We start from the raw sequence: 24720 nt of genomic DNA on the forward strand, positions 1-24720 counted from the left end.
CGAACCTTCGTGGAATGCCTCTATGGTACCAGAGCTTAGCCAAAAAGTTGAGTACGTTATTTCTGGACCTTCTAGCACAAACGAAGTGACAGACGACTAACTGGTGAAGAAATCAATTAAAACAATGTGATTCGCTGTAATAGAATTTTCTTAGAAGCTTGGGATTTCCAAATGCTCTTCGAAAAACGTTTCCTGTAGTACTGGTACCTGCTCCACCCGATCGTGATTGATCTACTCTTACTCCAAATTGTTCGTAAAGCTGTGTCGTCACATGTTTTTTTCTTTGTTCATATAGTTCTTTGAACGGTTTCGTTACCTTCAATTTTTTGATATCCATTTTGTATGCAATATGCAAAAGGCATTCGAAACATCTTATCCAAGCATGAAGTGGAGATATGCCGTAATGCAAGGCTTCTTCGTTTGATATAAATCCTTCCTCGAATTTCTCTGCATCATTCATTACATTTGGTGTTGCCCCACATATTGGACAATTCTGCATCGACGAATTTCCAGTGATATAAGTTAAGACTTTTCCGTCTATCATACTGAGGACAAAAACAAAATCAACAAGTATAAACTTGTCGTTTGAGAGTTCAATTTTCACTGGCGTTAGTTCACTCATTTCTTTTTCTACATCCTGTTTTGTAGCCAGAATAACTTCTTTACTCTCTTTAATGAATTCAAGGATGAATGGCCTACAAAATCGAATACTTTGAGGCATGGGATTAAACCACATAATTTACTTTCGATCATTGTACATGAACAACTGTATTGGTGTTAAAGTGGACGAAAATACATCTGAATCGTCCTGAGATCCTTCTGGTAGCACTTGATGATATTGCGAATATCCAGTTGATCCGTCCATACCCCAGCTACATAGAAGAACCAGTTCCGTAGAAACTAGATCGTTGCTATCCATATACTCGTTGAGCTCTGCATCAATTATTTGGACGATTCGTTTCACTGTATTTTCCATCAGCAGTGGGGGTTAGATTGTACACACACACAATGTGCTGAGTGACTTACCACTCGGATAATCCTGAAGTGTCGTTTCCCCTGGTCCCAAGCAAATCAATTAACGTACCCCATTCTAGTAGAGATTCTAGTACTACACTATGTTTGTTTTGATTCGCTATGAAAGTTTGACAGATAAAATGAGGGGTTCGTGGATTTTCCTATGTTTCGAGGGGCGTATCGATTAGCTTGGGACCGAAGAGAGTAACAGAGCTGAGCCAAAAAGTTGAGCACGTTTCTTCGGGAGCTTCTGTTCTTAAGGCCCACCCACATTAGATCCGTTTGCGTTGCGTTGATGTAAATTTGTCAGTTAGACAATAGATTTAGCTGTCACTTTGCCGCAACGCGTCAGATCCGGATCTAATGTGCGTGGGCCTTTAGAGTTACCTCTATACCTATATGTGGTCAAAATCTGACTTCTTTTCGTAATGTTTTTTTTTTTAAATTGCACCCCCAATATGTTGCCGAAAGACGTAATCCTACGTCATAAAAACGCCCCAAGGTATGTGAGATCATTTACTCGGCTTTCCAAACAACGGTTATTTTTGGTTTATCGAATCAATTTAATATTCGCTTCTATTCTCAACAATTTTGATTTATCCTTACTTCCGAAATGTTGCTTTCGTTCCATATGATGTATACGACCGTTCTACACGACGGACGAGACTGGATTCTGGCAATGAAAAAAATTGCATTTTACTTGGTTACTCCGTCTCAAAATATTGTTATCTATCTGTACTTGTCGTACACGAAGCCGGGTCGGCGCTGGTGTGATACTTATCCGATGTAAAAATTTCACGCCTATCTTCGCCTATCCGCCCTCTCTAAACCGTTGCATTCTTCATTTTTTATTGACTGTTTTTCTTTGTAGTAATCAAAAAGCATACCGTTTTTTTTTTCTCTATAATAAACATAACTAGCGTCATCTCAAAAAAAGAAAGCTATTTATCATATACATATATAAAATAAAATATAGATCGATAACTAAACACTGTTCTTTATTCTTGTTCTTTTTTTTTTACTCGCTCGCAATCTCCGCGCAAAATTTGATATTATAGTTTCGTTTTTAATAGTTGATTTATTCCAATTAGTTGATGCTCGTACCTAAAACAGCTACAAATTCTATGAGAAAGATGATTGCATGCATCTATTTTTTTTTTGTCTCTAACTTACACAAGAGAACTTGCTGATCTCCCATCAATAATGTTCGGTAGCTTTCATTTTTCATTTTCCGTTATCATACATGTGTTGGTTTCTTGTGTTCTTCGAATGGATCATGACACGATTGACGAGTACTAATGAAAGATGGGTTGTTTTGAATCTACTTTTTATGCATGTGTGTGTGTTTGTTGATGAAATCTTTCGCTTCGCTTTTTTTTTGCCATTCATGCTTTACTTTCTTGAGGTGGTTCGACTTTTTGTATTTTATTTTTTTCGTCATCAACAACAGCTTATTGTTAGGCGAATGCATTTAATTCTAAACACTGTACTCGATTACACCTATGATATTTTTGTGAGTGTTAATGTGTGTGAATGGGTTTGTTGTTGCAAAGCCTTCAATTTTTCTTTATATAATTGCGCTACACGGTTTCGATTATTACACAACGCGCTTGATTGGAAGTGAGGAAGAAATTAATTTTAAGACTTTCATAATCAACATCGCTGGTACTAGTTGTTGGGTTAATAAATCAGTATGAAATGTGTGTGTGTGTGTGCAATTTACGATGCGACCGACAGCGATTATCACAAATAGTATTAGTAATAAGTAATAGTTTAGTTACACGTTGGGGGCTGCGATAGCATTTTTTGTGTGGTCATTACCTGTTAGCTAGCGGATGTTTTGGGATTGGTTTCCTCATGCATATGGATAACAACAAAAAGCGATTTAGGTGAAGATGTGTGTAGGTTTTTGGATTTTCTATTAAGTAGGTATACGTTTTTCATTAAGTTCACATTCAATTTTGCCTTTAGAAAAGCAATAGGACACAAATGGATGCTAGAAAAAATATTTTGTTTTTTGAAATAGGTATCTGGCTTCGGATTTCTTGTTTCAAGAGCATTCGAATGATTGTTGGTCTGAGTTTTTTCTTCTTCTTGTCAGCGTTTGTGACTTTTAGTTTTCAAGTTGTTGTAAATGTCAGAATGGAGACAGCTCTTGTGGGAATGAAAAGTAATATAAAATTTCCATATTTTGGAGAAAAGAATTAATAAGTCTGATTTGGGTCCATGCTAGGCCAGCTAGTATGGAAAAATGAAGCAGCCCATCCGGGGCTTTGTTGCTTCAACCGGATGAGAAAGACGCTCTATGGTAGACTGAGGAATAAATGCTTCCAGTGCAATGCTGGAAATATTCTTACCTAAGTAGAAGAACCCATTGGAAGGAGAGGTTCATATCCTTTTGATTACCTCTAGAACTACACGCTACGATTCATCTTTGAATAAGGTATTTCCAAGAAGCGGAAAAAGAATCCCAATCGCCCATTTGCACTCTCTGTGGAGCAAAAACTGAAAGTTTTTGGAGGTAGACCATGTATGATATGAGCAATAGAAAAGAAAGAGAATCCTGATGGAGAAGCAAATGTAGGAAAAAGAAGAGGAAACTACGATTTGCTTGCAAAAGCACAGCTGAGTAGAATCTGACGAGCTCCTCTGAAAAAAAAGAAGGACACTAATACTCATCGGATTTATTTGACGATTGTAAGACCCAGAATAACCTATGCATCAGTGGTTTGGTGACCTAAAACCAATGAAAAATCAGCTCAGAAGAAGCTCGGAAAGGCTGCAAAGGCTTGCTACTCTCTCAATAACTGGTGCAATGAGTAGCACACCAAGTATGGCACTAGATGCTCTACTTTATCTGCTTCCGTTGCATCAATTTATTCAACTAGAAGCCGAAAGGAGTGCATTAAGGATCCGACGGTCACAGCACTTCCTTGAGGGTGATCTTAGAGGACATATGAGCATTCTAAAAATGTTCAATATTGATTCTATTGTGTTACAAAATGAAGATTGGATGAAGAAAAAATATCACTTCGATCGTTGCAGATGCGGATCGCGTTTTGTGGGACAATGGGGGACCAAACATTCGTCCAGCATCAATTGTCTTTTATACAGACGGCTCTAGATTGGATAATCGTGTAGGAGCAGGGGTAACAGGCAGGGCCCAACAAAGTCACTTTCAATCGAAAATCGTCAAGCGACGACGAAGGTGTCAACCCTCACTTTCAATTGAAAGTCATTCTGTCTTCTCTTCGAGCAGATCCTCTTCAACATCAACAGAACCACTTGCGATCAGTTTTCATGCTGTTTGTTTTGGCTGGACTCGCGTTCATTTCGTCTTTCATTGTCAAACGAACTTACTTTCACATTGAAACGAAGCTGTTCGATCCAAATTCGCGCAGTTTTTCTGACTTTTGTGGATTGTTCACTCGGTTCATTTAAGCGCACGCGGATAGATCTGTGCACTGTGAAGTCAAATTTATCATTATAGGGTGGTTTGCTTACCCATCAATGTGGGTATTTTTGGAATCGGAGTTACGTCTAGTGACCGGAAATCGATGACCGACGCTATTTTGAAATCCATTATGGCGGCATCCGATTTCAGAAAACGTGGGAAATACTGACAGCGACCCATCAATTTGGGTATTTTTTGAATCGGTATGACGTCTAAAGATTGCAAATCGATATGCGACGCCATTATAAAATACAAGATCGTGGCTCGCAGTTTAAAAAAAAGAGGGAAATACTGTCAAATACCCATTAATATAGGTATTTTTCGAAACAGAATGACGCCTAGATTGTAATCCAAGATGGCGGCTTTCGATTGTTTCGAAAAAAATGGAAATATTGTCAAATACCCATTAATATGGGTATTTTTTAATCGGGGCGATGTTTAGAGGCCGAAAATTGATATCGGACGATATTTTGAAATCCAAGATGGTGGCTTCCCGTATCAGAAAAGTGGGAAATAATGCTACCGACCCATCAATATGGGTATTTGTGGAATCGGGGTGACGTCTAGAGATTGGAAATAGATATGCGACGCCATTTTGAAATCCAAGATGGTGGCTTCCAGTTCAAGAAAATATAGTAAATACTATCAAATATCCATCAATATGGGTATTTTTGGAATCGGGATGGAAAACAATATTCGACACCATTTTAAAATTCTTGAAATTTTGAAAAAGTGTGAAATTCCATCAAATACCCAAACATTTTTTTTAGAATCAGGGTAATGTCTAGAAGCCGGAAATCAATATCCTATGCCATTGTGAAATTCAAGACGGCGGTTTCCGATTTGAGGAAAACTGTAAATTTCCAGAACGGGGATGCCACGTAGATGCTGAAAATTGACGTTAAACGCCATATTTAAATCCAAGATGGCGACTTCTGGATTCAGAAAAAGTTGAAAATAGTACTTTCCATTTAATCGAAAATAGTGTCGAAGACCCATCGCATGTGGGTATTTTCGAAATCCCAGTAACGTCTAGAGGCCAGAAACCGATGTTTGACGCCAATCTAGGATGGCGGCTATTGTGAAATACTGCCAAATACCGATCAATGTGAGTATTTTTGGAATAGGGGTGACATCTAGAGGCTAGAAATCAATGTCCGACGCCATCAAGATGGTGGCTTCTGATTTTAGAAGAAGTGTCAAATATCCTACAAATGGTGTCGAATATCGATTTTCCAAGCCCGATGGCCGCCATATTGGATTCCAAAATTGCGTCGGACATCGATTTTCGGCACCTTCGCGTCGTCACCGTTCCTAAAATACCAATATTGTAGGGTATTTGAGACTTTTCCTAAGCCCGATGGCCGCCATCTTGGACTCGTTAGTTTAATATTCGTTTAATATAAAATAACATTTTGTTGCTACACATGCCATGCCTATCGGCAACCTATATTGTGCGGATACTAACCGGTTACTATATGTTGATGCCTGACGATGCGACACGTGACAAGTCGAATGAGCCCCGAATTGAAGTGAAAGTGGCAAAAACGAAGGAAGCAGTTTTCGAGTCATTCATTGCATCAACTGAAACAAGTCTTTGCTTCAAATTAAATGAACTGATGTATTTGACGAACGAAACAAGCGATAGTTAAGTCATGTTTGACAGGAGGAATGTTCATCGTCACACAACAACAAGAAACACAATGACTTACACGAAAATAATATTGCTGGAAATGAAGCGATTCTGCGGAGGGTTCATTTTCTTTTCTTTGTTTCGAAAATGTAGAACCCTGGTAACAGGTCCAGGTATAAATATCTCAATATACTACTGCTACTGGCCTACCGTGTTCCAAGCAGAAGTCCAAAAAATTCTTGAATGTCCTAAAATTTGCTTCCGTGGAACTTAGACATTCGAATATCTGCATTATGTCTAGCCAAGCAGCCCTAAATGCTTTGAAATCAGCAACACGTTATTTCAAAACTTGTATGGGAATGCGCAATGTCACTCCAAAAATTGGCCAGCCAAAACCAAGTTAACCTATTTTGGGTTCCTGGTCACTGTGGAATTCAAGGGAATGAGAAAACCGACACACTAGCTAGGCTTGGATCATCTCAACAATATATAGGACCAGAACCATTCTGTGGAGTTTCTGCTTGCTCTCTTAGAATGGAGTTCAAGAAATGAAAAAAAAAAAAATGAAAGTGGAGACCAATTGGAACAACACTCTCATTGCTAGGCAGTCGAAACAGTTTATTAATCCGAGCATTTCAATGACTAGCAAAATTCTTGAACTATCAAAGAAAGATCTCAGTATGTACACTGGTTTAATAACTGTCCATGGAAAACTTCAAGAGAACATGTGTCGATTATGTGGCATAGAAAAAGAAGACTCTGAACACCTGCTATGCCCTTGTACAGCAATCTTCAATAAGAGGCGTATTTTTATGAATAAGGGGCTGACAGAACCCTTTGATATTTGGAATTCAGTTCCCAGCCAAGTAGTGCAATTCATTCGAAATGTAATACCTGACTGGGAAAATGCTTTCGGTCAGACTATGTCGGTCGCTTCATACAATGGTGATACGACATGCTGATAAAGCAATATTAAAACGGGGAGTAGGGGAAAGAGGGGCATAGTGAACAGGTGGGGCATAGTGAGCATCCCGTGCACCAGCTTGGACTTCCGGCCGTTCGGAACAAATTTATTGGTGGTAGGATCAATATCATAATGATATTGAACCTACTACTAGTTGATTTGTTTCATGCAGCTAGAGATCCAGGGCCAAACTGCGCGATGCTCACTATGACCCACCTGTTCACTATGCCCCTCCTCCGCCTATATCACAATAGATCAAAGTACTGGTCGCAGTTATCAAAATACCCAACACGGAAAAAAAAACTCATCGTCAATCCGAAGGTTGGAAAGCTACTGCGACTAGCTAATCTAATGCAGAGGGTCAAGAAATTTATTTTCTACGTTTGTTAGCCAACTTATATACTGCCGCTATTCGCATAACAGTCCCATGTACATAGGAAATCCATTTGATTTCCGGATATAGTCATCCGTCCCAAGTCGACTGGATCGAAGCGATTCATCAAGCTTGAACGGAACCATCGAACATGAATTGATGCTAGATGTTTGGACCGGCGTGATGCTCAAAATCGTTAATCTATATCAGGTTTCACATTTCACTACCCTGATGGGATGATGATCGGATGAAATACAAGCAAGCAGAAGAACGTGACTCTTAGTAGTAACGAAGCCGAGTATGTAGACATGCCCGAATGTTTCGAGCAACACAACTGGATAGGAACATCGTTTGTTTTATGACCTGGGAATCAAGACCAAGTAACCTGTGAAGGTTAATGAAGATAACCAGAGCTGCATCACATTCCAAATAGGACTATTTAAAACATAGATTTATCGTTATCGCGATATAGTTTGGTTTGAATATCAGTACCGGTATCGTATCGGATTTTAAATTATCGATAACGGCCCGACATCCGATAATGCTAGAAAAACTTTGGTTTAACGGTAAACATTCTCCGAAGCCTTTCAGCAATATTTTAAATGAAGAAGTAGAATATTAAAATGTCAGCGTGACTTGAACTACCCAGTGAAAATGTAGTAAAATTGACATTTCGAACGCTGTAATTAGGGCCTAACAGCTTTTGAAAACAATGACTTCTCTTGGTGATTTCTAGACATTCAAGGCTCGCTCACGCAAACCAACATCTACGTCGGGTAGGGAAAGTCTTCCCCTATCCGATGGTTAGGTTGGTCTGCGTGGGCGTGCCTTGAATTCCTAGAAATCATCGGTAGAAGTCATTGTTTACAAAAGCTGTTACGCCCTAATTCCAGCTCTATCTAGACTTGTGTAATCACGTCTTAGAGTTCAAAGTTTGTTATCCTCACATTCGGCTCTATCAAAAAAGATCGTTTGCTTCTTGTTATGCTTACTTTCCCAAAATACCTACATTACAAAGATAATTTATCGATGTCGGGTTACAAGATATCGTATCGATAAATATAACCCGATAATATTGATATCCGCTCAGCCCTAGTTCCAAGCACATCGAAACAAAGTTTCGACCAAGGCATCACAAAAAAGAATGGAATCCATATTTGGCCACCGAAGACATGACAGCTGATACGATGACAAAACCACTATTACACCCCTCTCAAATTGATAGTAAAAACATATTTGATTCCTCAATCAATACACAACCTCTAATCTAATCGTACTTGCAATCTATCATTCGAAACGAAAAAAGAAGCCGTCGTTCTTAGCTTTTCTGACATCTACAACAAACAGGTTTAGATATTTAGCGTTTAGTTAGTTCGAGCTTCCCTAAAATGGAAGCTTTCGACTGTTAGAATATTACACTAATGGCGATCGCGCATCAGTGACGTACGAACTAAAATACACTACATAGAAGCTTTCCTACATAGAAAGATTATAGAACTTGGAAGCAACCTAAAATCATGTACACAGTAACAATGCGCAACACGTATCCTCCCCCCCCCCCCCCATCTGCGCACGATCAAACAGAATCTCACGTCGTCCTTATTTGTAAACCCAACAAAACAACTTCCCCGTTGAAGAGAACATTTTCTCATAGTTTGCTCTGACTGTTTCGTAAGAATACCTGCCCCTCCCTACTTGTCCCCATCGTAAGCATTATTCGCCCACTATCCCTGACTCACAATAAGTAAATATTTTAGATCTTAAAAACGAAAGAATGATGCCTTCTCTAGATATTTACCCACACACAGATAGAAAGAGTGCAGTATTAGCAAGCAAACAACTGCTCGAGTGCCAGTCGGGCGTCACCTTCTACGCACAGCAAGTCTTGTAGGCGGGCGGTTTGTCCCCGGTGCCACGATTCACCACCACCCGGTCCGGATTGTCGGTCGTTTCCTTGCCGGCGGTTTTGTCCAGGATCGCTTCGGCCAGCTCGCGGAACGCTTTCTCGATGTTGACATTTGCCTTGGCGGACGTCTCCATGAAGCGGATGTCATGTTCGCGGGCGATCTGCAAGGAAACGTGTTTGATTAGCTTTTATCTTCGAATTTGGAACCACCGGCTAGCTGACTTACACTCTCTCCTCGTTCTTTACTGACGACGCGTTTGTCTGTCATGTCGCATTTGTTCCCCAGAATCATCTTCTCCACATCCTCGTTGGCGTGCTGTTGGAAAAATGATACATTGACATTGTAAAATGATGCAGACAAATGCTTCAATTACTTACCTCGTCTATATTCCGCAACCACTTGACTATGTTGTCGAAGCTTTTCTCGTTGGTAATGTCGTACACGAGCATTATGCCCATCGCTCCCCGGTAGTAGGAGGTAGTGATCGTGTGGAACCGCTCTTGGCCGGCAGTGTCCCAGATTTGGAGCTTAATCTTTTTGCCGCGCAGTTCGATCGTTTTGATCTTGAAGTCAATACCTGTGGAAGTGGAGATAGGATTAGCATTAGCCATAACCATAGCTTAATAAATAGATTTAGATTTGAAACTGAAGATGAGAACACTTTTCAAAAGCACTATCAATCACAGCTCGTCAGAGAAATTTAGCCGAGTTTGCGGGAACAATGTTCAATATGCGAATGTACGAAATACGGTAAAGTTAAGCGGTACAAATTTCCGGCAGACCTGAATCTCGACGTGGACACAGAGTACGTATGGACCGTCGCTTCATTTCCGCAATCAGAAGGGGAATACATTCTATGGCGGGGGTTAAAAACAAACGTTTCTTATGCAACATACAGTGGTGGCCTTTAAAATAGCACAATAGGCCGATTTTCATACAAACTAGCCAACTTTGGCATGTTGCAACTATGTTTTGTTATGATCAATTGTGCTGAAATTTTGACACAGAACTACAAATATGCTGAATTTTGCGTGTACGTAATATCAAACTATTGGAAGCGCTTGCCGGAAATTGACGGGCTGGCAAGGGGAAATCAACTCTGCACATTGTGCCAAAACACATCGATCGGCACGTCATGGCACACGATGACAAGTATGACACAAAATATAATATAAAATGGCATCACTGTTTTGTGTTATGGTTTACTTCTTCATTTACTTCAAAGTAAGGGGGAAGGGATTTTTTTAGTCAGTTCCATTTTCCTGCGAAATTGTCCCCAATCCGAGCTCGCAACCATTGACAAGTATGAAAACAAGTTCAAGCAGAAAACCAAGTCATCGACCGCATCCATCGTAGACTTCATAGTACCCCCCGACACAGCCAGTACCGGTATAAACCAAGCATTCTCTTGGCAGGAACTGCAGCAATGGGAAGTCGGCGGGACCCGACGAAATCGGATATCCTCTACCCAAGAGGCTACCGGTACCAGGACAGCTACGAATGCTAGACCTCTTCAACAAGCTCTGGCTCACTAACGGGTACCCAGCAGTATGGAAGGAAAGCTTGGTAGTTCCCATCCCGAAAGCCGGGGCAGCCACCCGTGAAGTCAGCAAGTTCCGTCCAATAGCGGTAACATGTTGTATGGCCAAAGTCCTAGAGCGTATGGTCAATCGAAGATTGAAGTAACACCTCGAAGCTGGAAATTTCCTTGATCCCCGACAGCACGCTTTCCGACAAGGTTTCGGAACGTCCACCTATTTCGCAACCCTAGGGGAAGTTCTCAAGAACGCCTACGACAGTGGTCTGCACACCGAGATAGTATCGCTCGACATATCGAAGGCCTTCAACATAACGTGGACGCCCCTCGTCCTTAAGCAACTAATCGACTGGGGTCTTAACGGACCCATACAAGGATGTGAGCCCAAGGGGCAATCTTCGCCGTCACCAGGAGGGCGCACTCAGTAGGCTTTGAACTATCAGCCTCTAAAAGCATCATGGCACCTGCATCATGCTCTTCTCGACACAGAATTAGCGGACCACCGATCGCGCTGAAGAAGACCGTCCGAGTTCTGGGAGTTCTCGTTGACCGATTCTTCAACTTTGAACAGCATTTCAGTGCAGTCAAGAAAAATTGCCGCAGCCGAGTGAATCACATCCGGACCATTTCCCGACAGAATAGATCGAACAACCGCAGCATCCGTTTTCACGTGGCGAGTGCAATTATCGACATTCGCCTTCTATACGGGTTGGAGATGACCTGCATCGCAACGGATAAGCTTTTAGCTACGTTAGCACCAGTCTACAACATGCATGCATCGACGCAGGCATTCTGCCTTTCCGCTTCCATATAACCGCAGCTATCGCAACCAAAGCCGCTGTTTTCATCTCGAAGACATCCGGAAATCAAGGAATGCTGGCAAATACCATTACCGAAAATCGAAAACCGGATTAAGGACAGGTTCAAAACCGGAGACAGTTCCGTGGCCATGAAAAGGACTGTAGCTGAAATGCTAGGAGAAAAATACCCCACGCACACTCACCGATACACGGACGGATCTCGCTCTCGAGCCGGGGTCGGTATCGGTCTAGCCGGAAACATCACACCAACCAGCTGCAGCTTACCGCCGTAATGTTGTCTTCTCTGCTGAAGCTACTGCCATCTTCATCGCTGCTACAACGCTCTCCAACCGACCGATCCTGGTCCTCACGGATTCGTACAGCTTCATACAAGCCCTGACATCCGAGGCCCCTACTCATTCCTGGGTACAGGCGACGATGAAGTCCACACCACCAAACACGGTATTCTGCAGGGTGCCGGGGCACTGCAAAATACCAGGCAACTCTGAAGCTGACTTTCAGGCTGGGACAGGACCATCTGCCCCTCGCTATACTAACGAAGTACCGTTACACGATGTCAAGCGCTGGATCGTGAGCAAAGTACGGGAAGCAAAACCACTCCCTCTTCATCAGACGGATCAAAGGGACGACGAGGAAATGGACAGAACAGTTGAACCAGCGGGATCAGAAGATAGCGTCGCGTTTGAGGACTTGCGTCGGTTGTAGAACTTCAGCCTCAATCGAGCACATTCTATGCGTATGCCCTCAGTATCAGAACCTCTTTTTTAATTCCTTTCGGCTGTTGGGACATCTCTGCCTGGTTGGGGCCCTCCCGGTTTCCCCGGTGTGGAGCTCTGTCTTATTCAGATTTTATTGTTGTGTCTTTAATATGTTTTGTAAATGTACGATCGAGCCAGGAACCAATTTTCGGTTGAAGTAAACACTGTAAAAAACTACTCTGTTGGGGGTCCTCCTTCTGAGGCCCCACCTTTCATGAACGAGATGAACTAGCCTACGGCTAAAAACTTAAAAAGAAAGTCTTTAAAAAAACCCAATCATAATAAGATATTGTATAATTGACGAGACTCTCTTTGTCCTTATGCCTTCTGGGATGAACCTCTACAGAAATTCTACACCGCTTTTGAGAGATGTCTATAGTTTCAGGGAAGTCCAAACGAACTAGTCAGAGCCACCACGCCCCGCAGTACAGGCCAGAAATAACTAGAATTAAGTATTAACTCGATGGCCATAGGATCGGGACCGAAAGTCAATTGTATGGGTAAGGCGCATTACAGCGATAATGTACGGTGTCAACATCCTACCATTCTTCAGATGTATCTGCAAACACAGCTGTTTCTCCCGCAGAACTACCCGGTACGGTTGATGGTTCACCAAGTTTCGATTGACGATTGACGATTGATCGACGGAAGGCACTTCTTGTTATTGGCGGCGCAAATAACGATTCGGACCACTACCTTCTAATGGTCAAGGTGCGCCAAAAACTTTCCGTTGCCAACAACATTAGGTACCGACGCCCGCCACGGTACAATCAGGAGTGACTGAAGCTGCCCGAAGTCGCAACTGAGTACCTACAATGCCTCGACGCAGCGTTGCCGGATGAGGGAGAGCTCAGCGAAGCCCCTCTTGAGGACTGCTGGAGCAACGTGAAAGCAGCCATTAACAGCGCTGCTGAAGGCGCCGTTGGGTTCGTGGAGCGGAATCGATGGAACGATAGGTTCGACGAAGAGTGTTAGACGGTTTTGGACGAGACGAAGGCAGCGCGGGCGGCGATGCTGCAGCAAGGAACCCGTCATAATGTGGAGCGATATAAACAGAAGCGAAGACAGCAAATCCATCTTTTCCGGAATAAGAAGCGCCGCCTCGAAGAGCTGGAGTGCGAAGAAATGGAGCAGCTGTATCGTTCTCAAAAAACATACAAGTTCTACAAGAAACTCAACGCATCCCGCCAAGGCTTTGTGCCGCGAGCCGAAATGTGTCGGGATTAGGAAGGGGGTATCTTAACGGACGAACGTGAGGTGATTGAAAGGTGGAAGCAGCACTAACATCTGAACGGCACAGAGGCGGAGGACCAAGGCGGCAAGAGGAATGGCTTAGTCGGTACAGCGGATGAGGGGGACAAGCCAGCTCCCACGATAGGTGAAGTTAAGGATGCTATCCGACAGCTTAAGAACAACAAAGCAGCTGGGAAAGATGGTATCGGAGCGGAAATTATCAAAATGGGCCCGGATAAGTTGGCCACTTGTCTGCACCGACTGATAGTCAGGATGTGGGATACAGAACAGCTACCGGAGGAGTGGAAAGAGGGAGTAATATGCCCAGTATGTATGTATGTATGTATGTATGTAAGGTAGCCACCATCCCTTCAAAGATCTTGTCTTGTATGCAGCTCCACTTAATAGCAAGATCAATTTGAGCTACCGATCTGAATTCACAATATCGCTGTTTGAAGGGCCAAAAACGGAAGGGTGGACCCGTAAGCAGAGACACTTACGCGAAATCCACGGGAATTTGAGAATCTCCTTCCAACGATACGATCCAACAAATCGAATAACGCAATTCGCAATACTTATTAAGCTTCCTACAGGATGGTTTGTTAAGAAGGGTGCGTCAATCTCACTGAAACTGTTGGAGTAGAATTTACACCACCACAATCGAATCGGTAGGATAAAGAAAATGATAGTGTTTATTCTCTCCTAGACAAGAGGGAGTAATATGCCCAGTATATAAAAAAAGGCGACAAACTAAAATGTGAGAACTATCGAGCGTTCACTATTCATAACGTGGCCTACAAAGTGCTTTCCCAAATCATCTTTCGCCGTTTATCGCTGCTAGCAACCAGATTTGTGGGAAGTTATCAAGCCGGTTTTGTGGACGGGCGATCGACAACGGACCAAATCTCTACGTTGCGGCAGATCCTCCAAAAGTGTCGTGAATATCAAGTCCCTACGCACCACCTATTCATCGATTTCAAGGTCGCGAGAACGGTCGCGAATGGACGAGAACGGTTTTCCCGGGAAGCTAACCAGACTGATGAGGGCTACGATGGATGATGTACAGTGCTGCGTGAAGATATCGGGTGCGTTATCGGACTCGTTTGAAACTCGCAAAGGACTTCGACAAGGCGATGGTATTTCCTGCCGTCTGTTCAACATTGCGCTAGAAGGTGTTATGAAACGCGTGCGGGCTTTAAAATGCGGGGCACAATCTTCAATAAGTCCAGCCAGTTCATCTGCTTCGCTGACGACGGGGACATTGTTGTAAGAACGTTTCAGGCCGTGGCGGAGCAATACACCAGGCTAAAACGTGAAGCAGAGAAGGTTGGATTAAAGGTGAATACGTCGAAGAAAAGTATCTGTTAGCTGGAGGAACCGAGCGGGATAGGGCTCGCATAGGCAGAAGCATGACAATCGACGGAGATGAGTTCGAGGTGGTGGATAAATTTGTGTACCTCAGATCATTGGTGACGTCGGATAATAACTGTAGTAGATAAATTCGTCGGCGTATTATTGCCGGAAGCCGTGCTTACTACGGACTCCACAAGACCCTGAGGTCGGGTAAACTTCACCTCCGTACTAAATGTACCATGTACAAGACGCTGATAAGACCGGTAGTTCTCTACGGGCACGAGACGTGGACGAGTGCTTAGGACCATCTCTGGCGGGGTATGTGAGAACGGTGTATGGAGACGAAGGATGAACCACGAACTGCGCAACTCTATGGCGATCCCTGTATCTAGAAAGTTGCAAAAGCTGGACGGGTACGATGGGCGGGGCAAGTTTTAAGAATGCCGGACAACAATCCCGCAAAAATGGTGTTTGCCTCGAATCCAAAGGCGAAGACGAAGAGGAGCACAGCGAGCAAGGTGGTTAGACCAAGTGAAGCAGGATCTTGGAAGTGTGGGACGGTCAGACAAGCAGCCACGGACCGAGTGAATTGGCGTAACATTGTGATGCAGGTGCAATCCTGAGGGATGTCGGACCAGGATAAGTAAGTAAGTTAATTTAAAAATTCTGGCATAATAGGATTTCTCAGTCGTAAAAATGTAATCAGATTGAAGCTGGAAGACTAATAGCGAATTCGTTTATTATTCAGTTCCAACTTGGATCGGGTATCAATATTGGGTCTGCTTGTTTTCTGACAAACGTCAGTTTGCTCGTTTGTTTTTAAAACCTGGCTCAGGTTGAGGTTCGCACTGACAAAAAGTTCGGTTTCGCAGGAATCGTTTGAATACATTCAGCGAAGTGTTTTGTTGGGAAAAACAGCAACAGCAAAATGGGAATATGCCACTAGAGAGGGACATACGGACTAAGCAATGCAGTGGAGTTAGCAGGCAAGCACTATGTTCCTTTAAAAATATGGGTGGAGCTCCATCAGGTCCTGGGTTGAAGTACGATTTGAGCACCTGTCGGTCAGTTTTCACAGTTATCAAAAGTGCCACTCCAGTTGATGAGATATTCATTTTGGGTGACTTCAATCTGCCAGGCGTTTCGTGAAGTCCTTCTCATAGCGGATTCCTATATCCAGATCCTGATAGCTCTACATTTCACGCAGGAGCTATTAGCCATCTCGACAACTACAACGCAGCAACGCTTTCTCAAATTTACCATGTAGTTAACGAAAATGGTCGCAGTTTGGACCTCTGCTTCGTGAGCACACAGGACAGGGCTCCATCAATTTTCTCGGCTCCTTGTGCACTAACTAAGCTAGTTCCACATCACCCTCCTCTAATTGTCACTGTTGAGGACAAACTCGTGCGTGATTTCGACGACTATCCTGCTACGGTTTCTTATGACTTCCGTAAAGCTGACCACCGTAGCATCATAGATGTATTGTTTAGCATGGTATGGGAGAACATCCTTGATCCAGATGACGTTGAGGCTGCAGCGCAAACCTCTTCACATGTCTTGGCATATTTCACGTCCCGAAAAGAACTCACCACAAAGTGTCTCACCCTCCCTGGCAGACGAGAGAGCTACGTAGGTTGAAGCCAATCCAGAGAGCAGCATTGAGAAGACTTACGAAGTATCGCACGCTTCCTCTGAAACTACATTATGTGAGGCTGAATCACATGTACCAGCGAGTCAGTCGTGAATGCTTTCCAACGAGGCATCCAGTGCGGAAATACGTGAACGAGCAACGTAGGGAATCCGGCCTCCCATCGTCTATGGAATTCAACGGAGAAGTTGCTGCCACCGTTCAGGATATATGCCACCTTTTTTCCGAAAAGTTTGCTAGTGTATTCACTAATGAGATACTAACTGACGACCATATTAACCTGGCTGCCAGGAACGTTCCAGTAAATGATCAAACGCTGGGTGCAATTGATGTTAATGCTGAGATCATTTCTAAGGCCGCGACTCTACTCAAGTTATCCTTCACTCCTGAACCTGATGGAGTTCCATCTGTATTTTTGAAGAGACATATTGCTGGCTTGTTAGTTCAGCTTCATCGCCTGTTCCGCATGTCTCTCTCCACATGTTTCCCGTCCACAAAAGGGAAGGAAACGAGCTGTGGATAACTATCGAGGAATTACATCGTTAAGTGCTGTTTCGAAGCTATTCGAGCTAGTAATTAAGGAACCGTTGCTGTTCCATTGCAAGCAGTATTTGAGTGCTGAACAACATGGGTTTACTATCGGCCGCTCTACAACCACCAATTTGCTGTGTCTCACTTCGTATATAACCGCAAGCATGTCGGATCGGGTTCAAATGGACGTTATTTATTCAAACCTATCCGCAGCATTAGAGTAAGTTGCGACTGCTAAACTCGGCAGGCTCGGCGTATGCGGTAATCTTCTGAGTTGGTTTCGATCATATCTTACCGGTCACCAACTAAAGGTTGCCATAGGAGATTGCAGATCAGCTAGCTTCTTCGCCACATCAGGTATACCTCAGGGAAGCCACATGGGACCGTTGATTTTTATACTGTACTTCAACGACGTGGTCATCGAAGCTCCTCGGTTGTCACATACAAATGATCTCAAAACTTTCCTACGAATCCGCTCCATTGCTGATTGTCACTTTCTTCAACGTCAGCTGAATGTATTCGCTGGTTGGTGCAGTTTAAACAGAATGGTAGTGAACCCAGCCAAATGCTCCGCTATTACGTTCTCACGAAAACAACAACCGATAATATTTAGCTATGACCTGCTTGACTCGACAATCGAACGCGTGAATCAGGTGAAAGACTTAAGGCCGGCGCACAATAGCTACGTTTTCGGGTTTTTTTTACAGATAATGCTTGGGCTAACTGTCAAAAACCCTAAAACTCGCGTCACTTTTCAAATAGACCAATGTAACAAATTTAAACAAATTGAGTTAAGCGATACAAACTATTGCTCTTCTATCATTGTATGTGATACAAAAACATCCATCCAAATTTACTTTCATTTATTTAAGATAATCATTGATCAAAAATTGTCCAATGTACAGTTTGAAATGATGGTTACTTGATTGTTACTTCGGTCATTTGGACTGCCTAACATGATTGGTGCTCATTTTCTAAAGGCGGGGCCAATCTAAATGTAGGTACTATACTCTGAAATCTGTGAAAGGGAATCTAGTATCATGTAGACAAAACGTCCAATGTAACACTCATTGATTATGTCATTGAGAAAAATCGTCCAATGTAACATGTCCGATGTACAACTCGACTTGTCAAAACGTCCTATGTGGTTTTTTCTATGTTGTAGCATGAAATTCAAAGTAAAATTGTGATTTTACCGTTTCTTCTGAATTTTCAACGTTATTATACACTGACTACATTAAAAATAGTATTGCAAAATGTATTGTTTTTAAACAGTTAAAATAATAATCTGACGAACTATAATAAATAATTTTCTCAAAATGGTGGATATGTTACATTGGTCTATTTGAAAAGTGACGCGAGAAAAACGTATCTATTGAGCGCCGGCCTTTAGGTGTGATCTTGGATTCGCAGTGTTTTCATCAAGCAACACATTGCATATGTTGTCGATAAGGCGTCAAGAACTTTAGGGTTCATTTTTAGGATAGCTAAAAACTTCACCGATATCTACTATCTAAAATCTCTCTATTGTTCGCTTGTTCGATCGACGCTTGAGTATTGTTCAGCGGATTGTAACCCAAACTACTACAACGGTGCCGAGAGAATTGAATCTGCTCAACGTCGCTTTCTTCGTTTTGCGTTGCGTGGATTGCCTTGGAATGATCCGTTTCGATTACCCAGTTACGAAAGCCGTTGTCAACTTTTTTTTTTTTTTTTTTTTCCTTTGGTTTGTTTTTTCCGTCGATCTTGTTTTCCGTGCTGAGCACCAATGCTACCGACGTGCCAGGAAGGCAGCTCCCACACCTGGACCCTACCTATCGACCCATCAACTCATGAACCGGGGACCAACGGCTTTACTTCCCTTCCGAAGGAAGGCGTGATCAGAGATGTTATGCCTCAGAACATCCCGGCGGCGCCGACTGGGATTGAACCCAGGCCTTCTGGGGTGAGAGGTAATCACGCTTACCACTACACCACCGGCGCCGTTTCGTTGTCAACTTATCGACCTAGAATTTCTCCTGACTAGAAGATCTGTGGCCGATATCCTGCAAGGAAGGACAGATTGCGAGGCTATCCTGGGTCAAATTGACCTGAATGTTCAACCCCGACCGCTTTGTAATAACCTTATGCTAAGACTGCCTCTACGTCGCACAAATTATGGTGCGATTTGCGGACTGCAGAGAATATTCAACAGAGTTGCATCTGTTTATAGCGACTGTAGAGTAACTGACTATAAGATGTTTTTTTTTATATTACGAGATGTTTATTTTTATATTCAAGCATGGAATGTTTTTTTACTATAGTTGATAAGGTTGGAGCTGTTGATGTAAAACAACAATAAAACAATAAACAATAAGCACCGCCACGACCTTGGAAATCATCTAAACATTGACATCAATTGTACCTAGGGAAGCATGCATTAAGTACGTCACGTGAAATTTAGGAAAAATCACCCTCCCCCCCCTTTCGTCGCGGTTTTCCTGGCATTTCTTGTCACACATTTTAAAAGTCCCCTGCCCCTTAGGACCATTTAGTGAAACGTTCCTGGCTGCAAGTGTAACATAATCGAAACTTGGGGTGAAAGTTCATGCAGGCACTTCGCTTTTTCACTGGCACTGATTTTGCTATCCAGAAGTGGTACAGATCTGAAAATTAAATGAAATGCTTGCTTCTCTGTCGCGTACATGTAAGATCCATTTTCAACTTTGTCCATTGAGTAGATCACCAGATGTGTGCCCGTGAAAATGCGCAGTGGTAAAACAAATTGTATGGAAAATCCCGTCTATAGTGCCCTTAGTATTTCATTAGTAAATAGACTGGCAAATTTCTTGAATTCCATAGACGGTGGGAGACCAAACTACATGTGTTCTTGTTCACATACTCTCAGAAGGATTTCAGGGGGTAGTTTAAGTTTGCGCTGAATGCCTCGTTGAAATCACGAAAAGCATACTGATGTGATGTGATTAAGCGCAACATAGTGAAGATTCGGAGAAAGCGTGCGATACTTTGTAAATCTAGTGGCTGGTGAGAAACTGTGTGGTGAGTTCTTTTCGGAACGTGTCTTTCAATGACATATACCAACACATTGTTATTGTTATTGCTCAGCTCACACCCTGGCCGACTATCGCCCGCCCATCTGTACTTAAACTATGTGTGAATCTACGGAAATTTTGGTCGTGGCCTATGCTAGACCGTATAGCATAACGACTTTCTTCCACCAGCAGGCCTGTTCCTCCCGTAGGCAGTCCCACTAGCTTCAGATTTGTAGGGGATAGTACGAGAATAAAAGAACAGAGAAGAGCGATAGAGTATTTGTTGTTTTTCTGAAAAGAGAAGAACAAAAACAGCACGCCGACTTGTTGTGCTGCATGAGCTATGTCCGCTTTCAGTCCCGCTCCTGCGGGTTACGTCCCTTTTCACGTGATCACTCACTCAAGTATCCTGGTAACCTCCAAAAGGTGCAGAGGGCCAACATGAGAAACCTCCATTCTGAGCGGTTGCTTGACCTGGGCCTAGGTCAAATTCCTATTGGCTTGCTTGATTTCCTTGTTGGGGTTTTGCTGCCATTAAGCCCCTGTGCGTTTGCTGTGACGAATTGTTGAATTTGATCCACATGCTTCACACGCTTGCCTGCAGTGATATTGTCGGTTGTATATTATTTTTTATTTTTATATTGTTTTTCGGCTGCCAGTACGTTGCCAGCAACAATTTCCATTGAAGATCATTTGATACGTTTGCTGCATTCCCGTGTTGCTCGTTTCCTGCGCATACGACTTTTCCTAGATACAAGCTTCGCCCAGTATACATTGGCTGTCTCCAACCGGCATGATCCTTTCTGTCTGCTTCCTCTTGCCGGTGCAAGTTTAATTCTTCTTTTCTTATTCAAACTTTCTCGCTACTTTCCTCCTATTGAACTTCTGGGCGTGTTCCCATTTGTTCTCAGGCAGTTAATATTAGTACATGATAGGAAGAAAGAAATAGAACAAGTTAAGTGTGAGCCGCATGCATTGGTTGCTTATTTGAGTCATGGTGTTACTTATTTGGGTCATGGTGTTGTCTGTAGTGTTGTGTTCCCTATTTATTTGCCTCTATTTCGCTTTCAGATCGCAACGTTTAACTCACCTCCTTCCCTCACATTATTATGGTCGGAAAAGAGAACCCATATTTAGTAATCTCTCGCGAACTGCGATGCAGAAGATATTAATAGTAAACTAATCTGGAACTGGTCTAAGACATATAACCCAGTGAGTATTGACACATCACAATGTTGTGATGGAGCACGGACGTGAGATTTACTAGAGTATTAAATGTAAATGCAAAATAAAACTTGACAAAACATTGTCAATCCCCTTATTCTTGTGCAGGGCCTGACGATGTGAAAGGCCCCCACATTTTCTCACTATGAACCTATCATTTCTAGCCTATCTGAACTATTTAATATATCAAGACCAACAATTGAAATAACCCCAACTCCATTCTGCAAACAAACCCTGTAAGGCCATACTCTCGCGAACCGAAGTCCGCAAAGGCAAACCAACATAATGAACAAGTAGGGGAAATTCTCCTATACCCGATTGTGGTTTAGGTTTGCGAATGAAGGCCTCGGTTCGCGAGAAAACGGCCCCACAAGGCCCGTTCACAAAATGGAGCTAAGACCACTTCGACTGTTGGTCTTGGTTACGCTCCCCCTAAGCGGGTCCTCATCATCCTATCTCTGTCTTATCTCAAATGCAAATGGTTTGAATGCATCAATATATACATTGGAAATGACGTTCAATCAAATAAACCAATACCCCACTCACTTGGCCAGGCTTCAGAATCGTCCAGTGGGCAGTGCGCTCTACACTCCTGTTCCCTTTCTTTCAAATTCACCCCAAATTTTATATTTTACCCCTTTGAGTGTTGATTAATCATAATGAAACATTGTGACAGAGCACGGACTTGAGGTCACTAGAGTATTGAATAATCTAGGTCCTATTTAGGATAATATCTGAAAAATCCAAATTTGACCAATGCCCACCTTCAATGACATATACCAACACATTTGAAAAAAATTGAAATCAAACCAGAACCCACAAAAATCCGTATTTTCAATTCAAAACTGAAATATGTACTGTTTTACACTAGCGAGACATGGTGCGAATCTGTGGAGAATACTCAGAAACTGCAGGTATTCATCAGCCGGTGCTGCTTGCCTACAGCTGGATCTCTAGATTCAATAATATTTACCCTAATGAGAATACTAGAGCAAATGTAACATTAGCCTGGATGTGGGACTAACACGAATCGCTTGAAAACAGTCTGATAGTGAACTCATCATTTTAATACAGTAGAAAACTCATGAAACTTGTGAAATCTAATGAAATGTCATAAGCAGAACCTAAAATAACGAGTATAAAGCGAAAGAACTGCTCATGTGTTAAAGAAGGAAAAGTCTCATAACAGCATTTTGATTAGTTTTCTAAATTCCGGGTATTTATATTTATTTAACTTGTGACTATCGCTCACTGGTGAGAAAGTGTTGTATGGTCCATTAATCAGTGGTTTTCAACCTTTTCCGTTCAATTTCCACCCTACCAAAAAAGTTCGCTTCCGCTCACTGAGCCTAGTGTGGTTGCCCACATTGGAACGCTTAAAAAACGCTGATGTAGATCAATAATTGTTGATTGCTCTGTGTTGTTTTCAACTTCGTTGCTTTTTGCAGTGATCAGTAGACTTGAAAACAAACATTCAGAATGCAAGAAGTCTATCGTTCCCTAAGCAATTCTAGACGAATATTTCAAAAGTTGATCGATACTCTTCATCGACTTTCTCTTTCCCTTATAATTCAGCTGCCAAAACATTCCCTGTTGTGTTTGACACCCTGGACGCTATATGAGAACCTCATTCATCAAACTATGTCGCAAAAAAAGCGCAGAATCTGTTTGTATAACCGTGGTTATCAGGATAAGACCTTTTGAAGAACTCATCTAGAATTAAAAACATTTTTTGGTACTATCGATTTTCCTCCTCAAACGCTCCTCATTCAACGGCAAACGAACATCAATTTCAAATATGATGTTCACGTTACTAAATAAACAATACATAGCAAATAGTCTCAACAGGAATGACTAAGCTTCCAACCCTTCTGGAGTAGAAGACACTCCCTGTTGGGGTAATATAGCCCGAAATGAAATCAGCCTTCTCGAGGGAGATTATGGAAACAGACAGAGCGGTAGAAACAAACAAAACTTGCTGGCGCTCCGTACTATGCAACACCCAGCTGTTGGACACGCACAGCATAAGTAAATAAAGCATGTAACAGAAGAAAAATGGAAAAAAGTGCAGCGTACAGTGCCATAACTGACATGGTTTCTTCTACTCCGGCTCTCATCCTCAGCTGATAACGAATTATTTTTTTCGTGTTTCTTCCTCGACCAACTCGAAATGTTAATGCTGAATTATTACGAAGCAAAAAAAAATGGACTTACCGATTGTGGAGATGAAAGTGGAAGTGAATGCATCATCAGAAAAGCGGAACAGGATGCATGTTTTGCCCACTCCGGAATCCCCGATCAGCAGCAATTTGAAAAGTAAATCGTACGTCTTTTTGGCCATTGTGCAGGTAGCTTTCCTAAAATGAAAACTAAAGCTCTATCCCTTCCGGAATAGGTTGTTTTTCTCGGAGACTGATTTATCCGAATCACAGGATCCGTCCTTTGTGTCACGCACTTTCTGTCCCGCTTGCACTTCCTGGTCGGTCGTTTTCTATCCTTCTCACTCCTACACGTTCTTCGTCACTGTTCTATTACGCTACACACGGGCAGCAGTCAGCAGCAAAAGGGAGGATCAGTTTCTGCTTCTTCTCAAGCGCTGGAAATTTTTCGTCAATCTACGGTTCTGTCTGCCAGGATTTGATGCGCTTACGCTCTGTGCCGGTTCTGTGATCCAAGATGAATACTTTTCCCGGGAATTTCACAACTGTTTTGCTGCTTCGAGGTTTGGCAATTTTATCAGCGCACCGAAAACTACACAAGTGCGATGATTAAAAATTATTCGAATCTCGCTTTTCGTTCGAGTCACTTCACTCTCTTCTTGAGTCTTTTCATTCGTCGGGGAGTTTGGTTGCACGCACACATCGCTGTCGATGCAAAATGTCAAAAAGTGACAGCTTGAATCATCGGTGAAAGAAAATACCAAAGCGGAATGCACGAAAAAATGAACACGCACGCCGCAGCGACCAAACGCGGGTTGAGCTTTGTGAGTTCCACCGTGGTGCGGGGGTAGTTTGTGGTTCTGCTAGTGAACGTTTGGTGGCAGGCATAGAGCCTTGCGAAATGCGGTTGTTGGACGACGACGCATAGTGGTGGGCAGTGTTGGAAATATCGTCAAAAGTTCATAGGCGAATTCAAAGGCCTTTTTAATAGAAACTAAACGATCGATTCAACCTCTGGTGGTGAATAGAAAAACGTCAAAAAGAGTGTTGTGAGCATACATTTTTCACCCCTATTC

General features: G+C 42.6%; 1 protein-coding gene across 2 annotated transcripts; it reads right to left on the minus strand.

The window, feature by feature from the left end:
- Positions 1–2385: 2385 nt before the first annotated feature.
- Positions 2386–24307, minus strand: Rab10 (RAS oncogene family member Rab10). 2 transcript variants are annotated; one of them, XM_065233596.1, is made up of 5 exons: positions 24136–24307; positions 23700–24081; positions 9723–9922; positions 9571–9660; positions 2386–9505 (listed from the first exon to the last, which is right to left on the minus strand). In XM_065233596.1, exons 2-5 carry the CDS (start codon positions 23824–23826, stop codon positions 9308–9310), a joined length of 615 nt encoding a protein of 204 aa, XP_065089668.1. In that variant the 5' UTR covers positions 23827–24081; positions 24136–24307; the 3' UTR covers positions 2386–9307. The 2 variants fall into 2 exon arrangements, with proteins under 2 accessions (XP_065089668.1, XP_065089666.1); XM_065233594.1 differs by having other exon boundaries at positions 23700–24307.
- Positions 24308–24720: the final 413 nt, after the last annotated feature.

This window comes from Ochlerotatus camptorhynchus, unplaced genomic scaffold, assembly GCF_037179485.1.
Source record: "Ochlerotatus camptorhynchus isolate MF236.1 unplaced genomic scaffold, CSIRO-AGI_Acam_v1.1 ptg000404l, whole genome shotgun sequence".
NCBI classification, from domain to species: Eukaryota; Metazoa; Arthropoda; class Insecta; order Diptera; family Culicidae; genus Ochlerotatus; species Ochlerotatus camptorhynchus.

Excerpts from the sequence above, each read along its gene's own strand:
- Rab10 (XM_065233596.1), bottom strand. The coding sequence starts at position 23,826 with ATGGCCAAAAAGACGTACGATTTACTTTTCAAATTGCTGCTGATCGGG. Across the intron at positions 9,661-9,722 it reads GGTTGCGGAATATAGACGAG|CACGCCAACGAGGATGTGGA; the intron begins GTAAGTAATTGA and ends TTTTTCCAACAG. Across the intron at positions 9,506-9,570 it reads GTAAAGAACGAGGAGAGAGT|ATCGCCCGCGAACATGACAT; the intron begins GTAAGTCAGCTA and ends GTTTCCTTGCAG.